The following is a 19,482-nucleotide window of genomic DNA, read 5'->3' as shown; positions in this document are numbered from 1 at the left end:
ATCTCACATAAAGAGAAATTGGGAGGCAAGACAGTTCAAGGATTGGCTACTTTAGGGGCTCAACAATGTCATAAGGCACCCTATTCTTTCTATCCTCTGTGCTGCCAACCTCGGTACACTGCTTCTTGTCCTCATAATCATCCTCATGATCTTGTCCTCAAGGCTATGTCCCTCATCCATCTAACAACAGGTAGAAATTACCATTATTTATTACTAGGAATGGTCTAAGTGAGCTTCTCCTGCAGCACTGCCCCAAATGCACAAGCAGTCAGAAAGCAGTTGGAGAAAAGAGGAGCCTTAGACATGAGGTATAAGCAGTTCCTTTATTATAAATCATCAAAGTTGATAAAACTGGAAAAATAAACAAATACTCTCTTTAAACAAAAATTAAATACGGCTGCCCAAAATAACTATAACACAATGGCCAATAGTTAAGCTCTCTCTTCAAATATTAGCACTGTGTGTATACATCCTTCAACCTGGTAACTTTTTATAGAGTGTTTCATTTTTCCTAAAAGTATATTACATTAATCACAATTTGTTTAAATTATTCTGATATTACATCCATAACAATCATCTCCTAAATATTTAAATACCATTAGCAGATAACTTTGATCATTTGGGAAAATTTCCATTTCAACTCAATGAAAAATATCCATATATTTACATATTTCACTCCTCAGAGTGTGTCACCTCCAGATCTCTTGGAATGTTTTACTCTTTTCTACGAAAGTGTATGCGACTCATAAGTTCTCTGAACTTCAGTATTAAGGAGTAGTTTTCCATGTTGTCTTTCCATGCTTCATAAGTCCTTCTAAATTTGTCATAATAACTCTTTTTCAAGTTGAAATTTGATCCAATTTTTTTTAAATTACTGTCTTTTTTCCATATTTCTCTCCAGGAGCCTTTGAATTTTTCCAAATAACTTTCTTTTTCAGATTCTTCCTTCCATATTCCTTCTCCTTTTTTTAAGGCTGTTAATTCAGCTTTAAGTAAGTTTCTGTGAATTGTCCAATAGATTTTAGAATCATAATTTAGCCCTTGAACAAGAACAGTTTTGCCAAGGCCTCTTCTCAAAATTTCTTCATTCAGACTCACAGTAAGATATCTACCCTTGAATAAAAAATAACACAAACCAATTATTTAAGAAAATTGCTAGTATATCCATGACATCTATTCACTTTAAAATCAATCATTCAGCAGCTTTAGTCCTCCAGAGAAAAGCCAAAAATATAAAGCAAAAGGGTCCCCAAGAGCTTAAAACAGCTAATGCTAAATCCAAGAATTTCATTACTGGAAGAGATCCTTGCTCAAAGTCAATTGTCTCTTTTATAACATATAGTTCTCCACAGGCTCATTGGTCTCCTAACCCAAAGAGGCATAGAAGCATAAAGTACAAAAAGTGTTTTTTGGTTTGTTTGCTATTGTTTGGAGGGGGAATGGAGCACACAAAACAAGCAAAATGACAGGAGGCCACAGCAAAAGCAACTAAAAAAACTAAAAAGTAGACAAATGCAAAATGAACTGAATCATCACTGAACTGTTAAATTAGGTTGAGAATTCCAGTGTTTAGGAAGACACTGGCATGTAAATAATGTAAATACATTTTTAAAAGATTTCCCACAAAATAATTAACATAAAAGTACTTCTGGCCCTTGAATCTTCATCCTTCAGGAAATTTCATTCATGGAATATCTCACTCCCTAATGAAACGGATAAATGGGATTTTTTTCCCATTAATTTACAGCATAAAGGGGATCCTGCTTAGCTATTTCTATAGTCCTTGTGATATTTTAACCTAATAAGATTAATTTTAACAGGGCCGGCTCCGTGGCTTAGCGGTTGAGTGCTCACGCTCTGCTGCTGGCGGCCCGGGTTTGGATCCCGGGCACGCACCGATGCACCGCTTCTCCGGCCATGCTGGGGCCGCGTCCCACATGCAGCAACTAGAAGGATGTGCAACTATGACATACAACTATCTACTGGGGCTTTGGGGGGAAATAATAAATAAATAAAAATCTTTAAAAAAAAAGATTAATAAAGTTTTAATAATTTAATAGCTTCATTAGACAAGTAATTTACAGTTAAGTTCTAAAAATGCAAAAACTTTAGGTTTAAAGTAGGAGACATTTTCTAGCACTATTGAAAGGAACAAAGTAACCTTCGGTGCCTTTAAATGCAGTAACTTTTGGTACATGATGATAAGAGGTAAAGAAATATAGTTTTCAAAGGTTTATCATATTTTTCTCAATCTTAAATTTTAGGAGCTCATTCCGTTAAACCAAAATCAGGGGCCGGCCCCATGGCTTAGCGGTTAAGTGAGGGCGCTCCGCTACTGGCGGCCAGGGTTCGGATCCCAGGTGCGCACCAACGCACCGCTTCTCTGGCCATGCTGAGGCTGCGTCCCACGTACAGCAACTAGAAGGATGTGCAACTACGACATACAAATATCTACTGGGGCTTTGGGGAAAAAAAGGAAGAGGATTGGCAATAGATGTTAGCTCAGAGCCAGTCTTCCTCAGCAAAAAGAGGAGGATTAGGATGGATGTTAGCTCAGGGCTGATCTTCCTCACAAAAAAAATAAATAAATAAAATAAATTTAAAAAAACTGTTTCAAAATCAGAATAATTAAAATTCAACCTCACACATTGGTAAAATTTAACAGATGTAAATTACCACAATATGCATATAGTATAGTTTGGTCACCTTCTAGAAAACAATATGAGGTAAAGTATTTCAAGTGAAGTGTGGGCTCAGGAGCCAGGAGGAGCTGGGCATGAATACAGGCTCTTCCACTGTGTTACCCTGAGTCCCACCTGGAAACAGGAATAAAAACAATGACTCCATACGGTGGTTTTGAGGATAAATAAAACATGCTTCGCAACTTAAAAGAGAAGATAATATTTTTGGAAGGCCTTTGGTATCTTTTATATAATTCTGTATCATCAATTTACTTTTTAACGTAAGACGTTTCAACCAATCAGTGTTGGATAATTCTTATGTTGAAAGAACTGACTATGATCTGGACATGCAAAAATTAATGGATTTCATTAGGCTTTCTATTAATAATTCAAAAAGCTTTTTTTGTGTGTGTGTGAGGAAGATCAGCCCTGAGCTAACATCCATGCCAATCCTCCTCTTTTTGCTGAGGAAGACCAGCTCTGCGCTAACATCTATTGCCAATCCTCCTCCTTTTTTCCTCTAAAGCCCCAGTAGATAGTTGTATGTCATAGTTGTGCATCCTTCTAGTTGCTGTATGTGGGATGCCACCCCAGCATGGCTGGAGAAGCGGTGTGTTGGTGCGTGCCCGGGATCTGAACCCTGGCCACCAGTAGCAGAGCGCGTGCACTTAATCACTAAGCCATGGGGCCGGCCCCCTCAAAAAGCTTTTAAGAATTAAAATGGTTACAATTCTAATCACTTTAATGTGAAGTTATTTTTTTCTTCAGATTATTCTTGTTTGTTATTTAATAAGGAACTTTAAGAAAAACTACTCTTAATCCTGTCATAATATTTCAACTATTTCATTTTTCCGTATTTTTTTTCAGTAATTGCCCACCAAAACAAATTTGGAATAAAGCACATCCAAGGACTCAGGACAGTGACACGGCAACACTGATGCGTTCCCAGGTACACAAAGGCTATGTAAAGGTAAGAAAACTCTGAGACAATGTCTTCAGATGACCCACTACTGATCATAAATAGTATTTAAACATGCTCAACTTAAATATGCCCAATAGTACCAAATATGCTCAATGCTTGTAGAGTTCAAAGACTTACACGTTAAGACATACCTATCTATGAGGTATTAGACCAGATTGAGCAATATTTACCTTCAGAAAATACCCTTACTCTTTGCAGTTTCCACTTGACAAGCCTCACTCAACAATTGGTTTCTCATAACAAGTGTGGTATAACACACTTATGCATAAATAAATGTATAAAGATACTCCTTAAATTAGCAATCTCCAGTCACTGATAATTTGAAGTTTTTTTCATTTTCTATTTTTTCTATAATAAACACATATAACTAAAATTTTATAACAAAATTTATATGTGGAACACCTACTCTCTCTACATAATATCACTGAGTAGCAGTTTAAAAAGACAAAAAAAAATTCAGTCTCATTATATATTCAAGGTTCTAATTAATGACATGTTTACGTATAAATAATAAGAATAAAATATTGCTCATTCTTTCTTCACATTACTTACCTTATTCACCAAAAGGTAGCAAAAGAGTGCTGAATTCTCCTTTCCAAGAAGTTGGAACCATAGAAGTTGGGAAGGTTTTAGCTCTTTCTGTAACCACACCTTCCCAGTTTCAGTGAGTTCTACTCCGGCCAGCTTAACGAGCAAAACACCACACGGCTCTTCTACAAAGGTCAGGTAGGAAAGAGTTTAGCTTTAACATCATGCTGCAAAAGCAAATCCAAAATTAGCCCCCAAAAAACAACCGAATATATTTATAAACACCCAGACTCTCTAGAGGTAGGTCCATTTATTTCTAGATTTAAGTTTTCTTTTAAAACAATACAAGTATACACATGGAATAATTTCAAAAACTCATTTCAATAAGCTCCAGAATAAGATGTAGAGTTTAACCAATTTACCTTTTTTTTTAAACCTTCCAGATTTATTTCTGTGTATATATACACATAAAGCTACAGATACGTTACTGCACAAAGGGCAAGATCTGCTCGCAGCGAGACAAAAGCAAATTGTCAAGATGGTGGAAAAGAAAGGGCAGTTTATTACAGCTTACTAACAAGGGGGAAGATGGCCAACTAATGTCGGAAAGAACCATCTTAAGGGGGCACAGGGCCGGCCCCGTGGCTTAGCGGTTAAGTGCACACGCTCCGCTGCTGACAGCCCGGGTTCGGATCCCGGGCGCGGACCGACGCACTGCTTCTCCAGCCATGCTGAGGCCGCATTCCACATACAGCAACTAGAAGGATGTGCAGCTATGACATACAACTATCTACTGGGGCTTTGGTGGGAAAATAAATAAATAAATAAAACCTTAAAAAAAGGTGAGGGGCACAAAATCTTACAGCAGTTATATACGCCACTGAGTTATAGGAGAGGGGGTTAGGAATGTTGACCCTTGGGTGTTACAGACTGGTGTTACAGCCACACCAGATCTTTCAGTTTTCACTGATGATGGCTATCAGCATACACTCTCTGTTCAGGGGTCATCACATTCCTAAGGAACTCAAAAGAACAAAGGTATCATCTTATTGAGGCTGGAAGGTACATGCACAGCAGGGGTTGTAAAACCTACAGAGCAGTCAGATCTCCTGAAGGGTGCATATGCAGCTGGGTTAGTTTGTCAGAGGTCATTCAAAGCTAAAAGAGGGTTTTTCTTTTCTACAGTATGTCTTCCCTTATGTCAACCTTGTCTTGAGTTGGTATCAGATATGTAGTTCAATAATATGGGCTTTTACTACCAACAGTAGTGTATAAACTGCTCTTTCACTTAACTTATTGAGGCTTTCTTCCCATCTCAATGAATCTTGATTTACATCAACATTATTTTTTTATACATTTTGTGAAACACTTCCAGACAGAATTTTATCAATTTAAATTTAAAGTAACATAGTATTAAGAAGGTTTGTTTACCCAAACTCCTGATAAAATATTAACCAATTTAACTTTAATAACAGGATTTTATCTCAGAATAAGTTTATAACTTTCCAAAAGGGATAATGGCTGACAAAAAAATGTTAATGTCTCTTTTTAAAAAGGAATTATACATTTAACATACACTGAACTCTTATATAAGTAGTTGAAAGTATGTAGTTAACTTCATCTAACTGCTAGGAAAAAAATAATACTTGATTTCAAGAAGATATCCTAGGCCCCTGATACAATATTATTTGATAAAAGAAAAACAACTTCTTTAGGACCTGGGTTTCTCGAAACCTGTCCTAGAATTTCAGTTAGAGAAGTATCTAAAGATGTACGTAGGAAGATTACACCCTTAGCAAAAACCTGTGATACAGTAAATACACAAATTAGATCAGGGAAAAACATATAATAAAGATCAAATGAATTCAAATTGTTGGTACATAATGAGCTAAGGGAAACCTGAAGATTCTGAGGGTTCTCTTCAATCCTTTAATCTTGCCATCAACACCAACTGTTTTCCAATAAAAGCTTTGAGACCAAGGCTTTGGGGACCAAAAACACGAATCTGATTCAACACTATAAACCTTAAGTATTAATGTCTTAATTCTTCACTCTATAAAAGGTCACCAGATTCCTTTAAAATTAGCATTCCCCATTGAGCATTTAAAGTATGAAGTGGTCAATAAAAATATAAAAACAAATCTTCCGGAACAAATCTAAATAAGGTTTACTTATTTATAAATTATGTATAAAATTAAACTTATGTATAAATAAATTATACATAAAATATTTTCACCTAAACAGTAGACCTTGTTTCTGTGATATGAATCCCTCCATCTTCCCAGCCCTTCAACAAATCTTTTATGCACACATTAAAAAAAAAAAAAGCCCAGTTCATACTGGATGGGATGACACAGACACAGATCCCCTCATAACCTGTTGGCATGAGGTTGAGGTTATGAGGGGATAGCAACATGGGTTCCAGAGGAGTCGCCCAAAAGCATTCTGCGAAAAGGGTAGGACTTGAGTTTTGCAGAACAAACAGAGATGCATCGGAGGAGCTGGGAGTGAGCACGTCAAGTTAGAGGAAGACCATGCAGACCTGAGAGGAATTCTGAAGTAAACCACCTCTAAGGAGGTTGTTATATTTCTGCTCCATCAGATGGGTAGGCAACTTCATGACTAAATATTCTTAAGGTTTTTAGAAAAATAGTACATGAGACAAGACAACTGATGTGTACCCTAGATTTACATAATATTCTAAGTGGATTCATGACAAGTGACGACTTCATAAGACAGGGGCATCACATATGTCAAAAACATTATTTTTTACCATCAGGGATAGAAGAAGCTTTGAATAATTTCCTCACTACACTGCAGGTTTTGTGACTTCCATAGGCTCATATCCATTTTGTTTGCCGCTATATACTGAGACTGTAAGAAGAGCAGACATTCAGTAAATATCTATTGAAGAAATGAAGTGTTCTAAAAGTTTCACTTAGGGCCGGCCCCGTGGCTTAGCGGTTGAGTGCGCGCGCTCCGCTACTGGCGGCCCGGGTTCGGATCCCGGCCATGCTGAGGCCGCGTCCCACATACAGCGACTAGAAGGATGTGCAACTATGACATACAACTATCTATTGGGGCTTTGGGGGAAAAAAATAAATAAATAAAAATTAAAAAAAAAAAAAAAGTTTCACTTCATCAAATTTTTAAGCTGTGTGTGTGTGTGCGCCTCCTCATCATACACACCTCTGATAAGATCATGGAAGGGAGGTATGTCACACAGGTCATAAGGAAGGAGGCTTGTTTGACAGTAGTGGAAACCATAGAACAGAACTGGAAACAGAACACAGGTCCCCACAGCAACACATGTTCTACTAGGCCATGTAGCCTCTACTCTGATGTAGAGTTATCCAAACCAAACCTTTTTGGTTACAATGGCCTCAATTTCGGGGGCCTGGATCTTAGCCCTCCTAAGAACAAAATCAAAGTCCATTTCTATCCTATAAGCCAGGTAGTAAAAACAGTGAAAGGAACGAAAGGAGCTTTCAATTAATAGCTATTTTTAAATGAACAAGATTATGCTCTAGTATCTTATTATATCACTCAAAATGGTGCTGGATAGCAACTTTCTAGTTCTACAACCATTTTACAGGCAAACAGGTTTAACTAATGTAAGTGCAAAATGATCTCTTTCGCAGGAGCAATTTATGTCAGTCACAAAAAAAGTATTAATACTATCATCACATTTGTAGTGGTTAACATCTGTTAAGAAATGTAACACATGCATCCATTTAACTTTTGCATTTCTAAACATGGAATTTCTGGTAGCAGAAATCTGTTTTCTAGCCTTGATCTCATGAGTTATTAGGTACATGGCTACACACATGCCATTTCACCTCTATAGAAAAGATTAAAATAAGTAGGGGAGAAAAGTCAGGTAGGAATTAAGGCTTCCTGAGGCTCCTCTCAGCTCTAACATTTTGATTCTATGTACCAAGTAGATAAACACATTTTTATTGGATGTGAAACCCATTAATAACAACACGCATATATGGCAATTACAGTGCTGTGTGCTGGTCGACTTCCGGGGGCAGATCTGCATTGAGTCTCACCCTCAGAGTTGTGCAGTGTACTCTACTGTTTAGATAGGAGAGTTTAATTACAACAACTGAGACGCTAGAGGACTGGTGAAGTGAAAACCCTGGTTAGAGCTGAAATGGCCAACAAATAAACATCCTAAGGAACCTCTCTTCAGGGAACAGCAGTCATTCAAACTGTGTAAGTTCTGTTTGACATGTTAAACACTGAATCATGTCAGGTATGTTTGGGGGAAAAAAATATCATTCTTACTCCTTTACAGTCATATCTCACTGAACAGAATGATATTCATTCATCTGAGGGTAAAAAAATAAGAACTCTTTTCTTTACAAAATTAAAATACTATTAAGAAAATATTTAAATATAACTAAATTCATTCATTCAACGAATTTTACTAAGTCTCTATTGGCTAACAATTATTTTTCTAGGAACTGTGAATAATGAGATAGATAGGAAAAGGTCCCTGCCCACCAGGGCTCACAGTTTAGTGGGAGGATAGAAACCTAAATACATAATTATAGGAAAATATGTATAAGTACTATAATTGCCGTGTGTATAAACTGCTGTGGGGCATAGTAGAGAGAAGGGCTAATTCTGCTTGGGAGTTAGGGAAAGCTTCACAGAAGAGCTGACATTTGAGCTGGATACTAGAGAATCAACCAGAGTTCAACAGAAGCCAAGGCCTCTGGGCACGAATGGCGCCGAGGGGCAGGTGCCGAGGGGCAGGAGAAGATGTGTGAGCAGCAGGAAGGTCTGTGCAGCCGGGTAGGACAGGAAGCAGGGAGAAACAGGAATCGCAGCAGGAAAGAGCTGGCCTCTGCCCAGCTGGCCAATCTCCTATGTGCCTCTTGCCCCTTTCTTCTGTGTGCCCTAGCCTTATCAGAAGAGCCAAGCTCGATCTCACACACATTCTTCCAAGCTGCCCCCCTCACTAAGCAGCAACTCCTCAGTGACCTTCTCTGACCACTATAGACATGCAGGTCCCCCTTCATACGACCTCCATAATTCTCACCCCAGCACTCTGCTCTTTGTCTTCATAGCTCTTAGGATAATTTTTGTTTTGTTTACTGCCCATCTTCCCCTAGACTATAAGCTCCAGGAGAAAGTGGTCTTGCTTGTTTCACTCTGCACCATACGGCTGGTACAGGGCAAGGGCATAGGTGCTCCGTGTTTGCTGAATGAATGCTGGCATGCCTGAATGAAATATCAAGTGGCTGAATAAAAAAAGCAGGGAAGGGGCCGGCCCGGTGGCGCAAGTGGTTAAGTGCGCTCGCTCTGCTGTGGCGGCCCAGGGTTCACCGGTTCAGATCCCGGGCGCGCACCGAGGCACCACTTGTTAAGCCATGCTGTGGTGGCATCCCATATAAAGTAGAGGAAGATGAGCACAGATGTTAGCCCAGGGCCAGTCTTCCTCAGCAAAAAAGAGGAGGATTGGCATCGGACATTAGCTCAGGGCTGGTCTTCCTCACAAAAAAAAAAAGCAGGAAAGGAAGTAAAGGAAATCCAGAGCCAATTAAATAGGTTCCTTGTACATAAGGCCAAGAGTTCGGACCTTCTCTCACAGACAGTGAAGAGTAATTAAAAATCAAAATGACATTATTTTGCTATTTTATAAATAATTTCTTTTTTTTTTGCTGAGGAAGATTTGCCCTGAGATAACATCTGTTGCCAGTCTTCCTCTATTTTGCACGTGGGTCACTGCCACAGCATGGCTGCCAAGGAGTGGCATAGGTCTGTGCCTGGGAACCGAACCCAGGCTGCTAAAGCGGAGTGTGCCGAACTTAACCACTAGGCCACAGGACCAGCCCCATAAATAACTTCTAATAAAGGAACACTAAAATAGCTATTTAGTCTTATTATTCTTGCACGTTACTTACTTCTCCATGAAGATATAATAGGTAAAGTAATGGGAATATGTTCAATTTCTAAACCATTCTCAGTTATTCGGCGTAATCGTCCACGTAGTTTAACATTCCTTCTTATAAATTCCACTGGAATTTCTGAAGAACTTGTAAATTTTGACGTCTGTTGATTCACAAGGAGAAAAACATGATTTTATTATTATTTTCCTATTAAAATTAAGTATGTCAAATTGTTATCTAAACATTTAACAAGAAAACATAATCACTGAAAAATTTTAATTTGGTTCTTATTAATATTTTAATATGATTTAATCAAAAGTGTTTTTAGCAACCTTATTTAGAAATCTTTAGTCACTATTTTACTATTTCAAGCTACTATATATAGAACATCAAACAGATTCCTAACTTCTAAAAACCTCACATTCTCAAAATATGACACAATTCATCAAAAAGCAGGGAGTATCTATCCGTGCCCGGCACCACACAAATCTGGTTAAACAGTCACTATCCTGTTCTAGAGACAGACAGTCCCTTCATGCAGGTGCTGCTAGGAAACCTAAACAACTGAGTCAAATTAAATTAGAAATCTTAATCAACAAGATTTTCTTTCTTATTTTGTATCCCACAGGAGAAAAAGGCCAACATTAGGAATTTACTTAAATAAATTTACTTAGGTAATGCCCTGGGGTTAGTCAACATTTTATACCTATGTCTTCCATATTAACAATACTATAGGACAAGCTTCATTCATAATCATGGCTAGGTAAGAGCTGCACATACACAGAAAGATAAATTAGCACCCAACTTCCTAAGACAGTAAAGTTGAACTAAACACAAACTTTAAAAAAAAATTTTCCACACAAGAAAAATATTGTAGCAGACAAATCCTGAAGGTGAAACGTTCAATGGGATAAACGACTTGGTTGCTCTAACAAATCAGTGGCTTGAGGGAAAAAAAGGAGGGGCAGGGGAGGGGAGAAAGAATGGATTGTTATAAAATAAATGAGACTTAAGAGATTATAAAATAAATGAGACTTAAGAGATAGAACAAACAAATCAATATATGTACCATTTCAATCGTGATTTGAACAGATCTTCTATTAAAAAGAGACATCATTGAGACAATAAAATACAAAATATATTATATTTTAATATATACTGGGTATTAGATGATACTAGGGGATTACTAATTATATCAGGTGTGATAACATTATAGGACAAACTGACATTATAAGCCTCTTGATGCAATACAAGAGGAAGTTTACAGCATTACCTACTTGTTTACACTACATCTAACCAGGAAACACACAAATCCAGATCGTGGGATAAGACAATAGGACTCTTCAAAATGACAGTGTCATGAAAGACAAAAATTAAAATTAAAGATGAGGTGAGGGTAATATGCTAGATTAAAGAAGACTAAAGAGACGTGACAACTAAACCAATGTGTGATGCTTGACTGAATCTTAGATTGGAAAAAAAACAGCTACAAAGGATATTTTGAGAAAATAAATCTGAACATGAACTGTATTTTAGATATTACTACAAAAATATTAAATTTCTTAGCTGTGATGATATTAATGTGGTTATGTAGGAAAATATCCCTATTCTTAGGAAGTAGACTATGAAGTATTTATAGGACGAGTTTCATGATGTCTGCAACTGGCTTTCAAACGGTTTCATAGAGAGAGGGAGGAAGCACAAAACGTGCCAAAACAACTGATCTAGATGAAAAGTAAGTGAGTGTTACAAGATTTTTTTGAAGAAACGTTGGGGGGGGGGGCGCGGAGATTCTGGATCTGTTGTCAGCATTCATTCAAGAATGCGAAATATGCAGAATGTAAACAAAAAGGAGAAATTCTAAATCAAACCATGAAGACTGAGTCACCTGACAAAAGTTGTTTATGAGCAGTTTGTAGGAAAAAAGAGAAATGTGGGCTAAATGTCCACATAGATGGCTCCCATTATGGTTTTGTGTCATCACTAAGGTGGCACTGATGAATTTATCAGTGTCAATGGAGGGGCACTCTAGGAGGAAGCCATGGGGCTCTCACCTGGATCCTCTCCAGTTTAATATGATCACAAATGACCTGAAGGACAGTGTAAGGCTCAAACACAGCACGGTCTGATGCTTGGGAGAGTATGAATAATGAAAGTCAGAGTTATTATTTAAAAAGATCTTGACAACTAGAACGACAGGCTAAAATGTAAAAGTCTGCCCCTGTACTCCCCAAAACTAATGAAGGATAGAAGACAATAAACTAATAGTAGCATATATAAAAAGATTTAGAGGTTTTAGTTAATTGTGAACTCAAGATGAGTGAAAGAGTGACAAGCCTACCAAAAAAAAAGTGCAAACTCCCTCTCCCCTCCACTCCCCTGCTCCCCCACTCCCCCACAAGGCAACATTATTAGGAGCAGGATACAGAACAAGAGAGGTGAGGGAGAGACTGCTCTACATCAGGCCCTAAGTGGAATAGATTGTGCTGTTCTGGGTATCACATTTCAAAAAAGACTTCAACAAACTGGAACAAAGCCAGAAGAGAAGAAAAAAGATGGTAAAGAGCCTGGAAACCACATCACATGAGAAAAGTATTTTGCATAGGGAAGGCAAGTCCTAGAAGGAGTAAAGAGGGCCATTACAGATGTCTTCAGGGCCGGCCCTGTGGCTTGGTGGTTAAGTGCGCGCACTGCAATGCTGGTGGCCCGGGGTTCGGATCCCGGGTGCGCATTGAGGCACCACTTCTCCGTCCATCCTGAGGCCGAGTCCCACATACAGCAACTAGAAGGATGTGCAGCTATGACATACAACTATCTACTGGGGCTTTGGGGGGAAAAAATAAAATAAATAAAATCTTTAAACAAAACAAAAAAAAAGATGTCTTCAATTCCTAAAAGTCTATCCCTTTTAATTCTGAGGTGTTTTTATCAAAGGGTATACATAAAAAGACACAGCACTGCCCCGACGTTTCAATTTTCAGAAATTATTAAGGAGCTAGGGGAGGAAACTGAAATAGAACCCAATGTTCCTACTCTCAAGGAGCTCACAGTCCGTGTGAAGAACCTAGAAAGGCAGATCGCACTGCATCTTCCTCTCCGGATCAGTAATCCCTCCACAGCACAAAGCTCAGTGCTGCTTTTCTGACACGGCAGGCACTGTCTGGAAGATGAACAATGCACATAAAACCAGAATACAGCTGTACACTGTATTCCTGTAAACACAGGAATAGGTTTAAGATAAAGTGTAAGTGCTAAGGGGTCAAAAGTGGAAAGGACAGACATCTTTAAAGGAAGTGAATCCTGAGCTTGTGATCAACAGCCTGCTCTCTAGAAGAGGCAGAAAGATGATGCCACTAACAAGAATGCTGTCCCTAAGCTTCAGTAATGAAGGACATGTCCTAAAGACAAACAGACAAAGGCTGGAAGCATCGTAGTGAAGAGAAAATAATAAAGGCTTTAAATTCAGGAAGATGTAATTTGAAATCCTGTTCTGCCAGGTACTAGCTGATCTTATGAAAATTATTTCACTTCTTTGAGCATCCATCTCTTCATCTATAAAAATTAGGTATAAGAATACCTATATCACAGAATTATTATAAGTATTCAATGAAATTATGTATTTAAAGTGTTTGGCAGAGCACCAAACTCAATAATCTTTTTTATTTTCTAAATATGAAATTTGGAATTGTCTACCAGTAATTGAAAGAATATAAGAGCTTAATAAACTCTCAGAGGGAGGAAGAAGGGGAGAAAAACAGCAATACAAAAAGAAAGCTGAGGAGGAGCGATCAAGGCAAGCCCTTGGTTGGTTAATGCAACATCCATTCCCAAGCCCCTTCTCCCTTGCCAGCACGCACGGTGAGGGAGGGAAAAGCTAAAAGGCTGCTTTCCCAGCCTTCCTTCCAGCTAGAGATGGCCATGTGACAATAGGATGTAAGCAAAAGTCTACTGAGGCTTCTAGGAAAATTTTTGCTTTCTTGCTAAAAGGAAAAGATGTGGCTGGCATCTTCCTTTTCCCTCTCCTCCTGCCTTGAACATGGATATGCTGTTCGGAGCTACAGCAGCCATTCCATGCCATGAAGAAAGGCCAAGAGAACGATACTGATCTGAACTATGTTACTGAGCCAGGGAAGCAACGCGAGCAGCCTCTTACTAAAAAATAAGATGTTTACTAGGTTAAGCCGCCACTGGTTGGGATTTCTCTCACTTGTAGCCAATCTCCTCCAACAGTTATTTATCCCGTACTGTTCCAATGTTCTTTTTCTAACCTCCTTAGCTTGCTCTTCTCAACACTGGTTAGTTACTATTATCAAAAACCATAAAATCTAACAAAAAAAGGCACCAGAACTAAAGTCTAAAATTAATAACTTCATAACATACTAATATCAACTTGTATAGATCAATAACCAATTTGCATAAATCAATAATATACCTAATACTGTTTAAGCAGGATTGGGATATGAAAGCCAATGAGAATAAAAGTGAAAATAATAAACAGTAACTCACTCTGGTTTTAATATTACCAAAGTGAAGTATTGAACTATATATGAAAACAACAAAGAGCTTAAATTGATCCATAATTAATTCATGAATTTTTTAAGGGCTAACAAGAGAAATGATCCCTCAGCATTATTTTTACCTAAACTCTTAATCAAATCACTTAATATTTTGGCAATTTTGAAACCTTCAAAATACAACGGCCCTGGAACATATAGATTATAAGGTAAAGAAAAAAAGTAGAATGAAAACTAAATTTTCAAAAGTTTCATTCTAAATATATCTATATATACACACAAGCTAAAAATGAACTTACAAAATCATGCAGGTGTTACAAGAAAGAGCCTATTAGATATAAGATTAAAACGAGTTCAAGGCATTTAGAAAAAAAAAGAGGATAAATGTTCTGACTTCGGAGTCAGGGGAAAAAGGCAACAGTTGGAAAGATGTAGAATAGTAGAGTGAGGCTACGTAGCCAACGATAACATGAAACAACAGACAGATAATAAATGTAGGAAATGAGTATACACAGAAGCAATAAAGCCATGCCAGATTGTAACATGACTCTAAAATTACATCCTACGGCAAGAATCAGTTACCTGAAAAAATACCTGTAAACCATGAATTATCAAATGGATTTCAACAATGTCTATTAGTAAAACATTATTGAGAGCCAACCCTGATGGCCTAGTGATTCAAGTTTGGTGCTCTCACTGATGTGGCCGCTGGGGTTCCGTGCCTGGTTGCCCCACCACCTGTCAGTTGCCATGCTGTGGCAAGGCTCACACGGAAGAACTAGAAGGAGTTACAACTAGAATATACAACTATGTACTGGGGCTTTAGCGGGGGAGAAGAAAAAAAATTATTCAAAGGGGCGAAAAAACCCATGCCAACTGAAAACAAATTACTATTATTTTTTTCTATGTGTGAGGAAGATCAGCCCTGTGCTAACATCTGCCAAGCCTTTTTTTTTTTTTTTTTGCTGAGGAAGACTGGCCCTGGGCTAACATGCGTGCCCACCTTCCTCTACTTTGTATGGGGCACCCCCACAGCATGGCTTGATAAGCAGTGCATCCTCATTCCCCGCTCGGATCCACACCTGCGAACCCGGCCTAGAACCCCAGCCACCTAAGGGGAGCACGCGCACTTAACGGCTACGCCACCAGGCCGGCCCCTCACTATTCTTTTTTCACATTGTACATCTTGCTTCATTCATCAAACAACAGATCTTACAGATGGTTGGAAATCAGGGACAGCATAAAGTGTTCAGTGCTAAGGAACATAATTCAACCGTGATCTACATCTAAAACGACTACCGAAAACAGTTTTGAGCTATTCCACAACGTCTGAAACACAAACTTGTGATCATACCATTCTGGCAAACTCAACCCTTTTCAGATTCCTTTTTGAGCATGAAGAAAAGTGACTGGAAACGCGGACTGTACTATCACCTCCCTTAAACCCTGCGGACGTGTTCCTTTCGAACCCAGATCTTACAACAGGCTGCTGTCCTAACGCACCGCTTACGAGTTTCCAGCGTAAACAACCAAACGAGACACCGCGTAGGGTGAACACCGCGCGACGCGATGTTTACACCTGACGCGTCTCCCGCGTCTCTTACCAGGCGCACGCTTCTGAGAAGTACCACCACCCCGGCCACGGCCATCACGGTGCCGACGCTCTTCAGAAAAAGAGGTAACGGTTAACGCTCAGTAACATCGTTCACAACAGAGAAAGCACTCGTTACAGGGAAGAAGAAGGCAGTCCCCGGTTTCCGACGGTCCAAATAAGCCCTTCACCTGAAGGCCCGTTTCCTCCCAACGACTCCCCCCGCCGCCCACCCCGCTCCCCCTTTACCCGACGCGCCCGCGCACCGGAACCCACGGCGGGAACGCCAGCGCTCCGGAGGACACGCCGTCACCAGAGCCCTCAGAAGCGCGCGGGACAGGCGTGGCGAGCCGTCGGGGGCTCGGCGACGTCTGCCACGGAAGTGGACCCAGAGACGTTCGCTTTACACACAGCGGCGCCCGCGCGAGCGCCAGGCTCCTGCGCCTCCCTCGCAGACACGACCCGGCGCGGCAGGCGGCGAGCGCGCCGGCCCGCCCCGCCCCGCTCTCCCCGGCCCGCCGCCCCAGGCCGCGCCCCGACTTCTTCACGTGGGCCCGCAGCCCGTGCGCTCCGCTCCCGCGCAGCAGACCCGGGCGCGGCCCAGGGCCACGTCTACACCCGCGTCCCGGTCTCCGAGTCTCCGGACAGTCGGTCACCCCGCTCCTCGTCTGCGTCCGCCGCGCCCATCCCGGCCCAGCGCCGCGACTACCCCGGCCCAGCGCCGCAACTCCTCGCAGCCGTGGCTGCAGCCGGCCTCAGACCGTCCCCCGCCCCGAGACCGCCCGCCCCCCCGAGACCGCCCGCCACCCCGGACCGTCCGCCCCCCCCCGAGACCGCCCACCTCAGCCTGTCTCCTCCCCCAGGACCGCCCGCCCCCAAGACCGCCCGCCTCAGCCTGTCCCCTCACCCCGGACCGCCCGGCCCCCAAGACCGCCCACCTCAGCCTGTCCCCTCCCCGGACCGCCCGGCCCCCAAGACCGCCCGCTTCAGCCTCTCCCCTCCCCGGACCGCCCGCCCCCAAGACCCCCAAGACCGCCCACCTCAGTCTGTCCCCTCCCCAGGACCGCCCGCCCCCAAGACCGCCCGCCTCAGTCTGTCCCCTCCCCAGGACCGCCCGCCCCCAAGACCGCCCGCCTCAGCCTGTCCCCTCACCCCGGACCGCCCGGCCCCCAAGACCGCCCACCTCAGCCTGTCCCCTCCCCGGACCGCCCGGCCCCCAAGACCGCCCGCTTCAGCCTCTCCTCCCCGGACCGCCCGCCCCCAAGACCCCCAAGACCGCCCACCTCAGTCTGTCCCCTCCCCAGGACCGCCCGCCCCCAAGACCGCCCGCCTCAGCCTGTCCCCTCACCCCGGACCGTCCCCTCACCCCGGACCGTCCCCTCACCCCGGACCGCCCGCCCCCAAGACCGCCCGCCCCCAAGACCGCCCGCCCCCAAGACCGCCCGCCCCCAAGACCGCCCGCCTCAGTCTGTCCCCTCCCCAGGACCGCCCGCCCCCAAGACCGCCCGCCTCAGCCTGTCCCTCCCCAGGACCGCCCGCCCCCCCAAGACCGCCCGCCTCAGCTTGTCCCCTCACCCCGGACCGTCCGCCCCCCAAAGACCGCCCGCCTCAGCCTGTCCCCTCCCCCCGGACCGTCCAACACCGGGTCCGGGCCTCACTCTCCCTCCGGGGACACCTGCGCCCTCCCGGCCCGCCCCCCGCCCGCTCGCTCCCGGCGCCCAGCGCTCCCCAGTGCCCGGCCGGCGGGCGGCCGTACCCGGACCAGGCGCAGGTGGTCGTCCGCCCACTGCGAGACGCGTGCCACCGCGTTGGGCGCCGCTCCGGCCCTGCCGGGCGCTGAGGAGGAGGCCGCGGGCCGCTCCGCCATCTTCCCGGCCTCCTGCGCGCGCCGGCGCCGCGCTGCCCGCCTGCTGCTCCCGGCGGACGACGGCAGGGGGCGCTGCTGGGGTGAGGGGCTGCTCGGACAGACGACGGCAGGGGGCGCAACTGTGGGGGGGGGAGGGTCTCCTCGGACGGCCGACGGCAGGGGGCGCAACTGTCGGGGGGGGGCTCCTCGGACGGACGACGGCAGGGGGCGCAACTGTCGGGGGGGGCTCCTCGGACGGACGACGGCAGTGGCCCTGCTGGGGGCGTCGGCGGCGGGCGGGGAGGCGGGGTCCTCGGGGGGGACAGACGACAGGGGCTTCCCCCCGTGGTGGGCGCGCGCTCGTCGCGGACGGGACGGCGGCACCTCTCCGCGGCCTGAGCGGGGACCGACGCACCCTGTCGCTCTTGGGGTCGCTCGGGCCGGGCCTCAAGGCATTGATAAGTCCAGACTAGGGGACCCCTGAGCATCTGCGCTGGGTTTTCCCGCGGCGCGGTCTCCGTAGGCGGGTCGGATCTGTCCATTAGTGTGTTTTAAAATAAATAAAAATAAAGAAATAAAGTACAGGACCGTGCAAATGATACAGTAACATTTGTGTACAAAAAAATGTGTGTCTGAACCATGAAAAGCTATGCAAGAAACCTGTGACAGTGATTACCCCTGGGAGAGGGATTGGGGGCGGGATGGGAGGGAGAGTCACTACCGGCCAGCTCTGTCTAATAGAACATTTTGCAGTGATGGAAATGTTCTAAAACGGCACTGTCCAATTTCGTAGCCACATGTGGCTATTATGTGCTTGAAATGTAGCTAGTGCCAGTGAGGAACTGAATTTTTACTTTTATTAATTTTAATCAATTTAAATAGTCATATGTGGCTGGTGGCTACCGTATTGGACTGTGCCGGTATACTGTTGGAATTTTTTTTTTTTACCTTGTGCATATATTACCTTTAAAAGCAAAAATAGAGTGTGTTGTATTCCTAACAACCATGAATAGTGCCTTCAAGGAACGCGTTGTCTCGGTACTGTAGCCAATGGAAAGTAAGTAACGATAGCTAACACTTTGATCTTGCTTACTATGTGCCACGTTGTTTACTGTTCTAAATACTTTTCATATGTTAACTCCCTTGATCCTCACAGCAACTTTATGAGGTAGACACTATTATTAATCCCAATTTCAAAGAGGAAAACGCACAGAGTGATTAAGCCAGTAGCCAAGGTCACCAGCCAAGAAGTGGTGAGCCAGAATGTCGTCCTGGGTTCCACTCAGCCAGTCGGCTCAGTCTGCACTTACCCACGACACTGACTCCGGTACTAGCAATCACTAAATCACATAAACCCCTATGAATGTCCAGTGAGGGTGCAACCCAAATGATACTGGGGAAAATCCACCTAAAAATATACACTACAACCAAAATTTC

The 19,482-nt window shown here is 43.1% G+C and overlaps 1 protein-coding gene across 2 annotated transcripts; it reads right to left on the bottom strand.

Annotated features, from left to right (window-relative positions):
- Positions 1–304: 304 nt before the first annotated feature.
- Positions 305–18,067, bottom strand: MISO1 (mitochondrial inner membrane subdomain organizer 1). Of its 2 annotated transcripts, none has more exons than XM_087430350.1 (5): positions 17,956–18,067; positions 16,213–16,272; positions 10,110–10,257; positions 4,216–4,376; positions 305–1,113 (listed from the first exon to the last, which is right to left on the bottom strand). In XM_087430350.1, the coding sequence occupies exons 1-5, from the start codon at positions 18,064–18,066 to the stop codon at positions 715–717; spliced, it is 879 nt and encodes a 292-aa protein (XP_087286476.1). In that variant the 5' UTR covers position 18,067; the 3' UTR covers positions 305–714. The 2 variants fall into 2 exon arrangements, with proteins under 2 accessions (XP_087286476.1, XP_087286477.1); XM_087430351.1 differs by lacking the exon at positions 17,956–18,067 and adding an exon at positions 16,466–16,667.
- Between the last annotated feature and the right edge of the window lie 1,415 nt (positions 18,068–19,482).

The sequence above is a fragment of the Ceratotherium simum genome, chromosome 5 (genome assembly GCF_057802395.1).
Source record: "Ceratotherium simum simum isolate JZ-2026a chromosome 5, ASM5780239v1, whole genome shotgun sequence".
NCBI classification, from domain to species: Eukaryota; Metazoa; Chordata; class Mammalia; order Perissodactyla; family Rhinocerotidae; genus Ceratotherium; species Ceratotherium simum.
The sequence above is the reverse complement of the archived record's forward strand: the minus strand, read 5'-3'. Positions and strand labels throughout refer to the sequence as shown.

What these genes read in the sequence shown, in the direction of transcription:
- MISO1 (XM_087430350.1), bottom strand. Translation starts at nt 18,066, where the DNA reads ATGGCGGAGCGGCCCGCGGCCTCCTCCTCAGCGCCCGGCAGGGCCGGA. An exon ending in ACCACCTGCGCCTGGTCCGG is followed by an intron (nt 16,273 to 17,955) that starts GTACGGCCGCCC and finishes CTTTTTCTGAAG; the next exon opens with AGCGTCGGCACCGTGATGGC. An exon ending in GCTACCTTTTGGTGAATAAG is followed by an intron (nt 1,114 to 4,215) that starts GTAAGTAATGTG and finishes TTTTTATTCAAG; the next exon opens with GGTAGATATCTTACTGTGAG.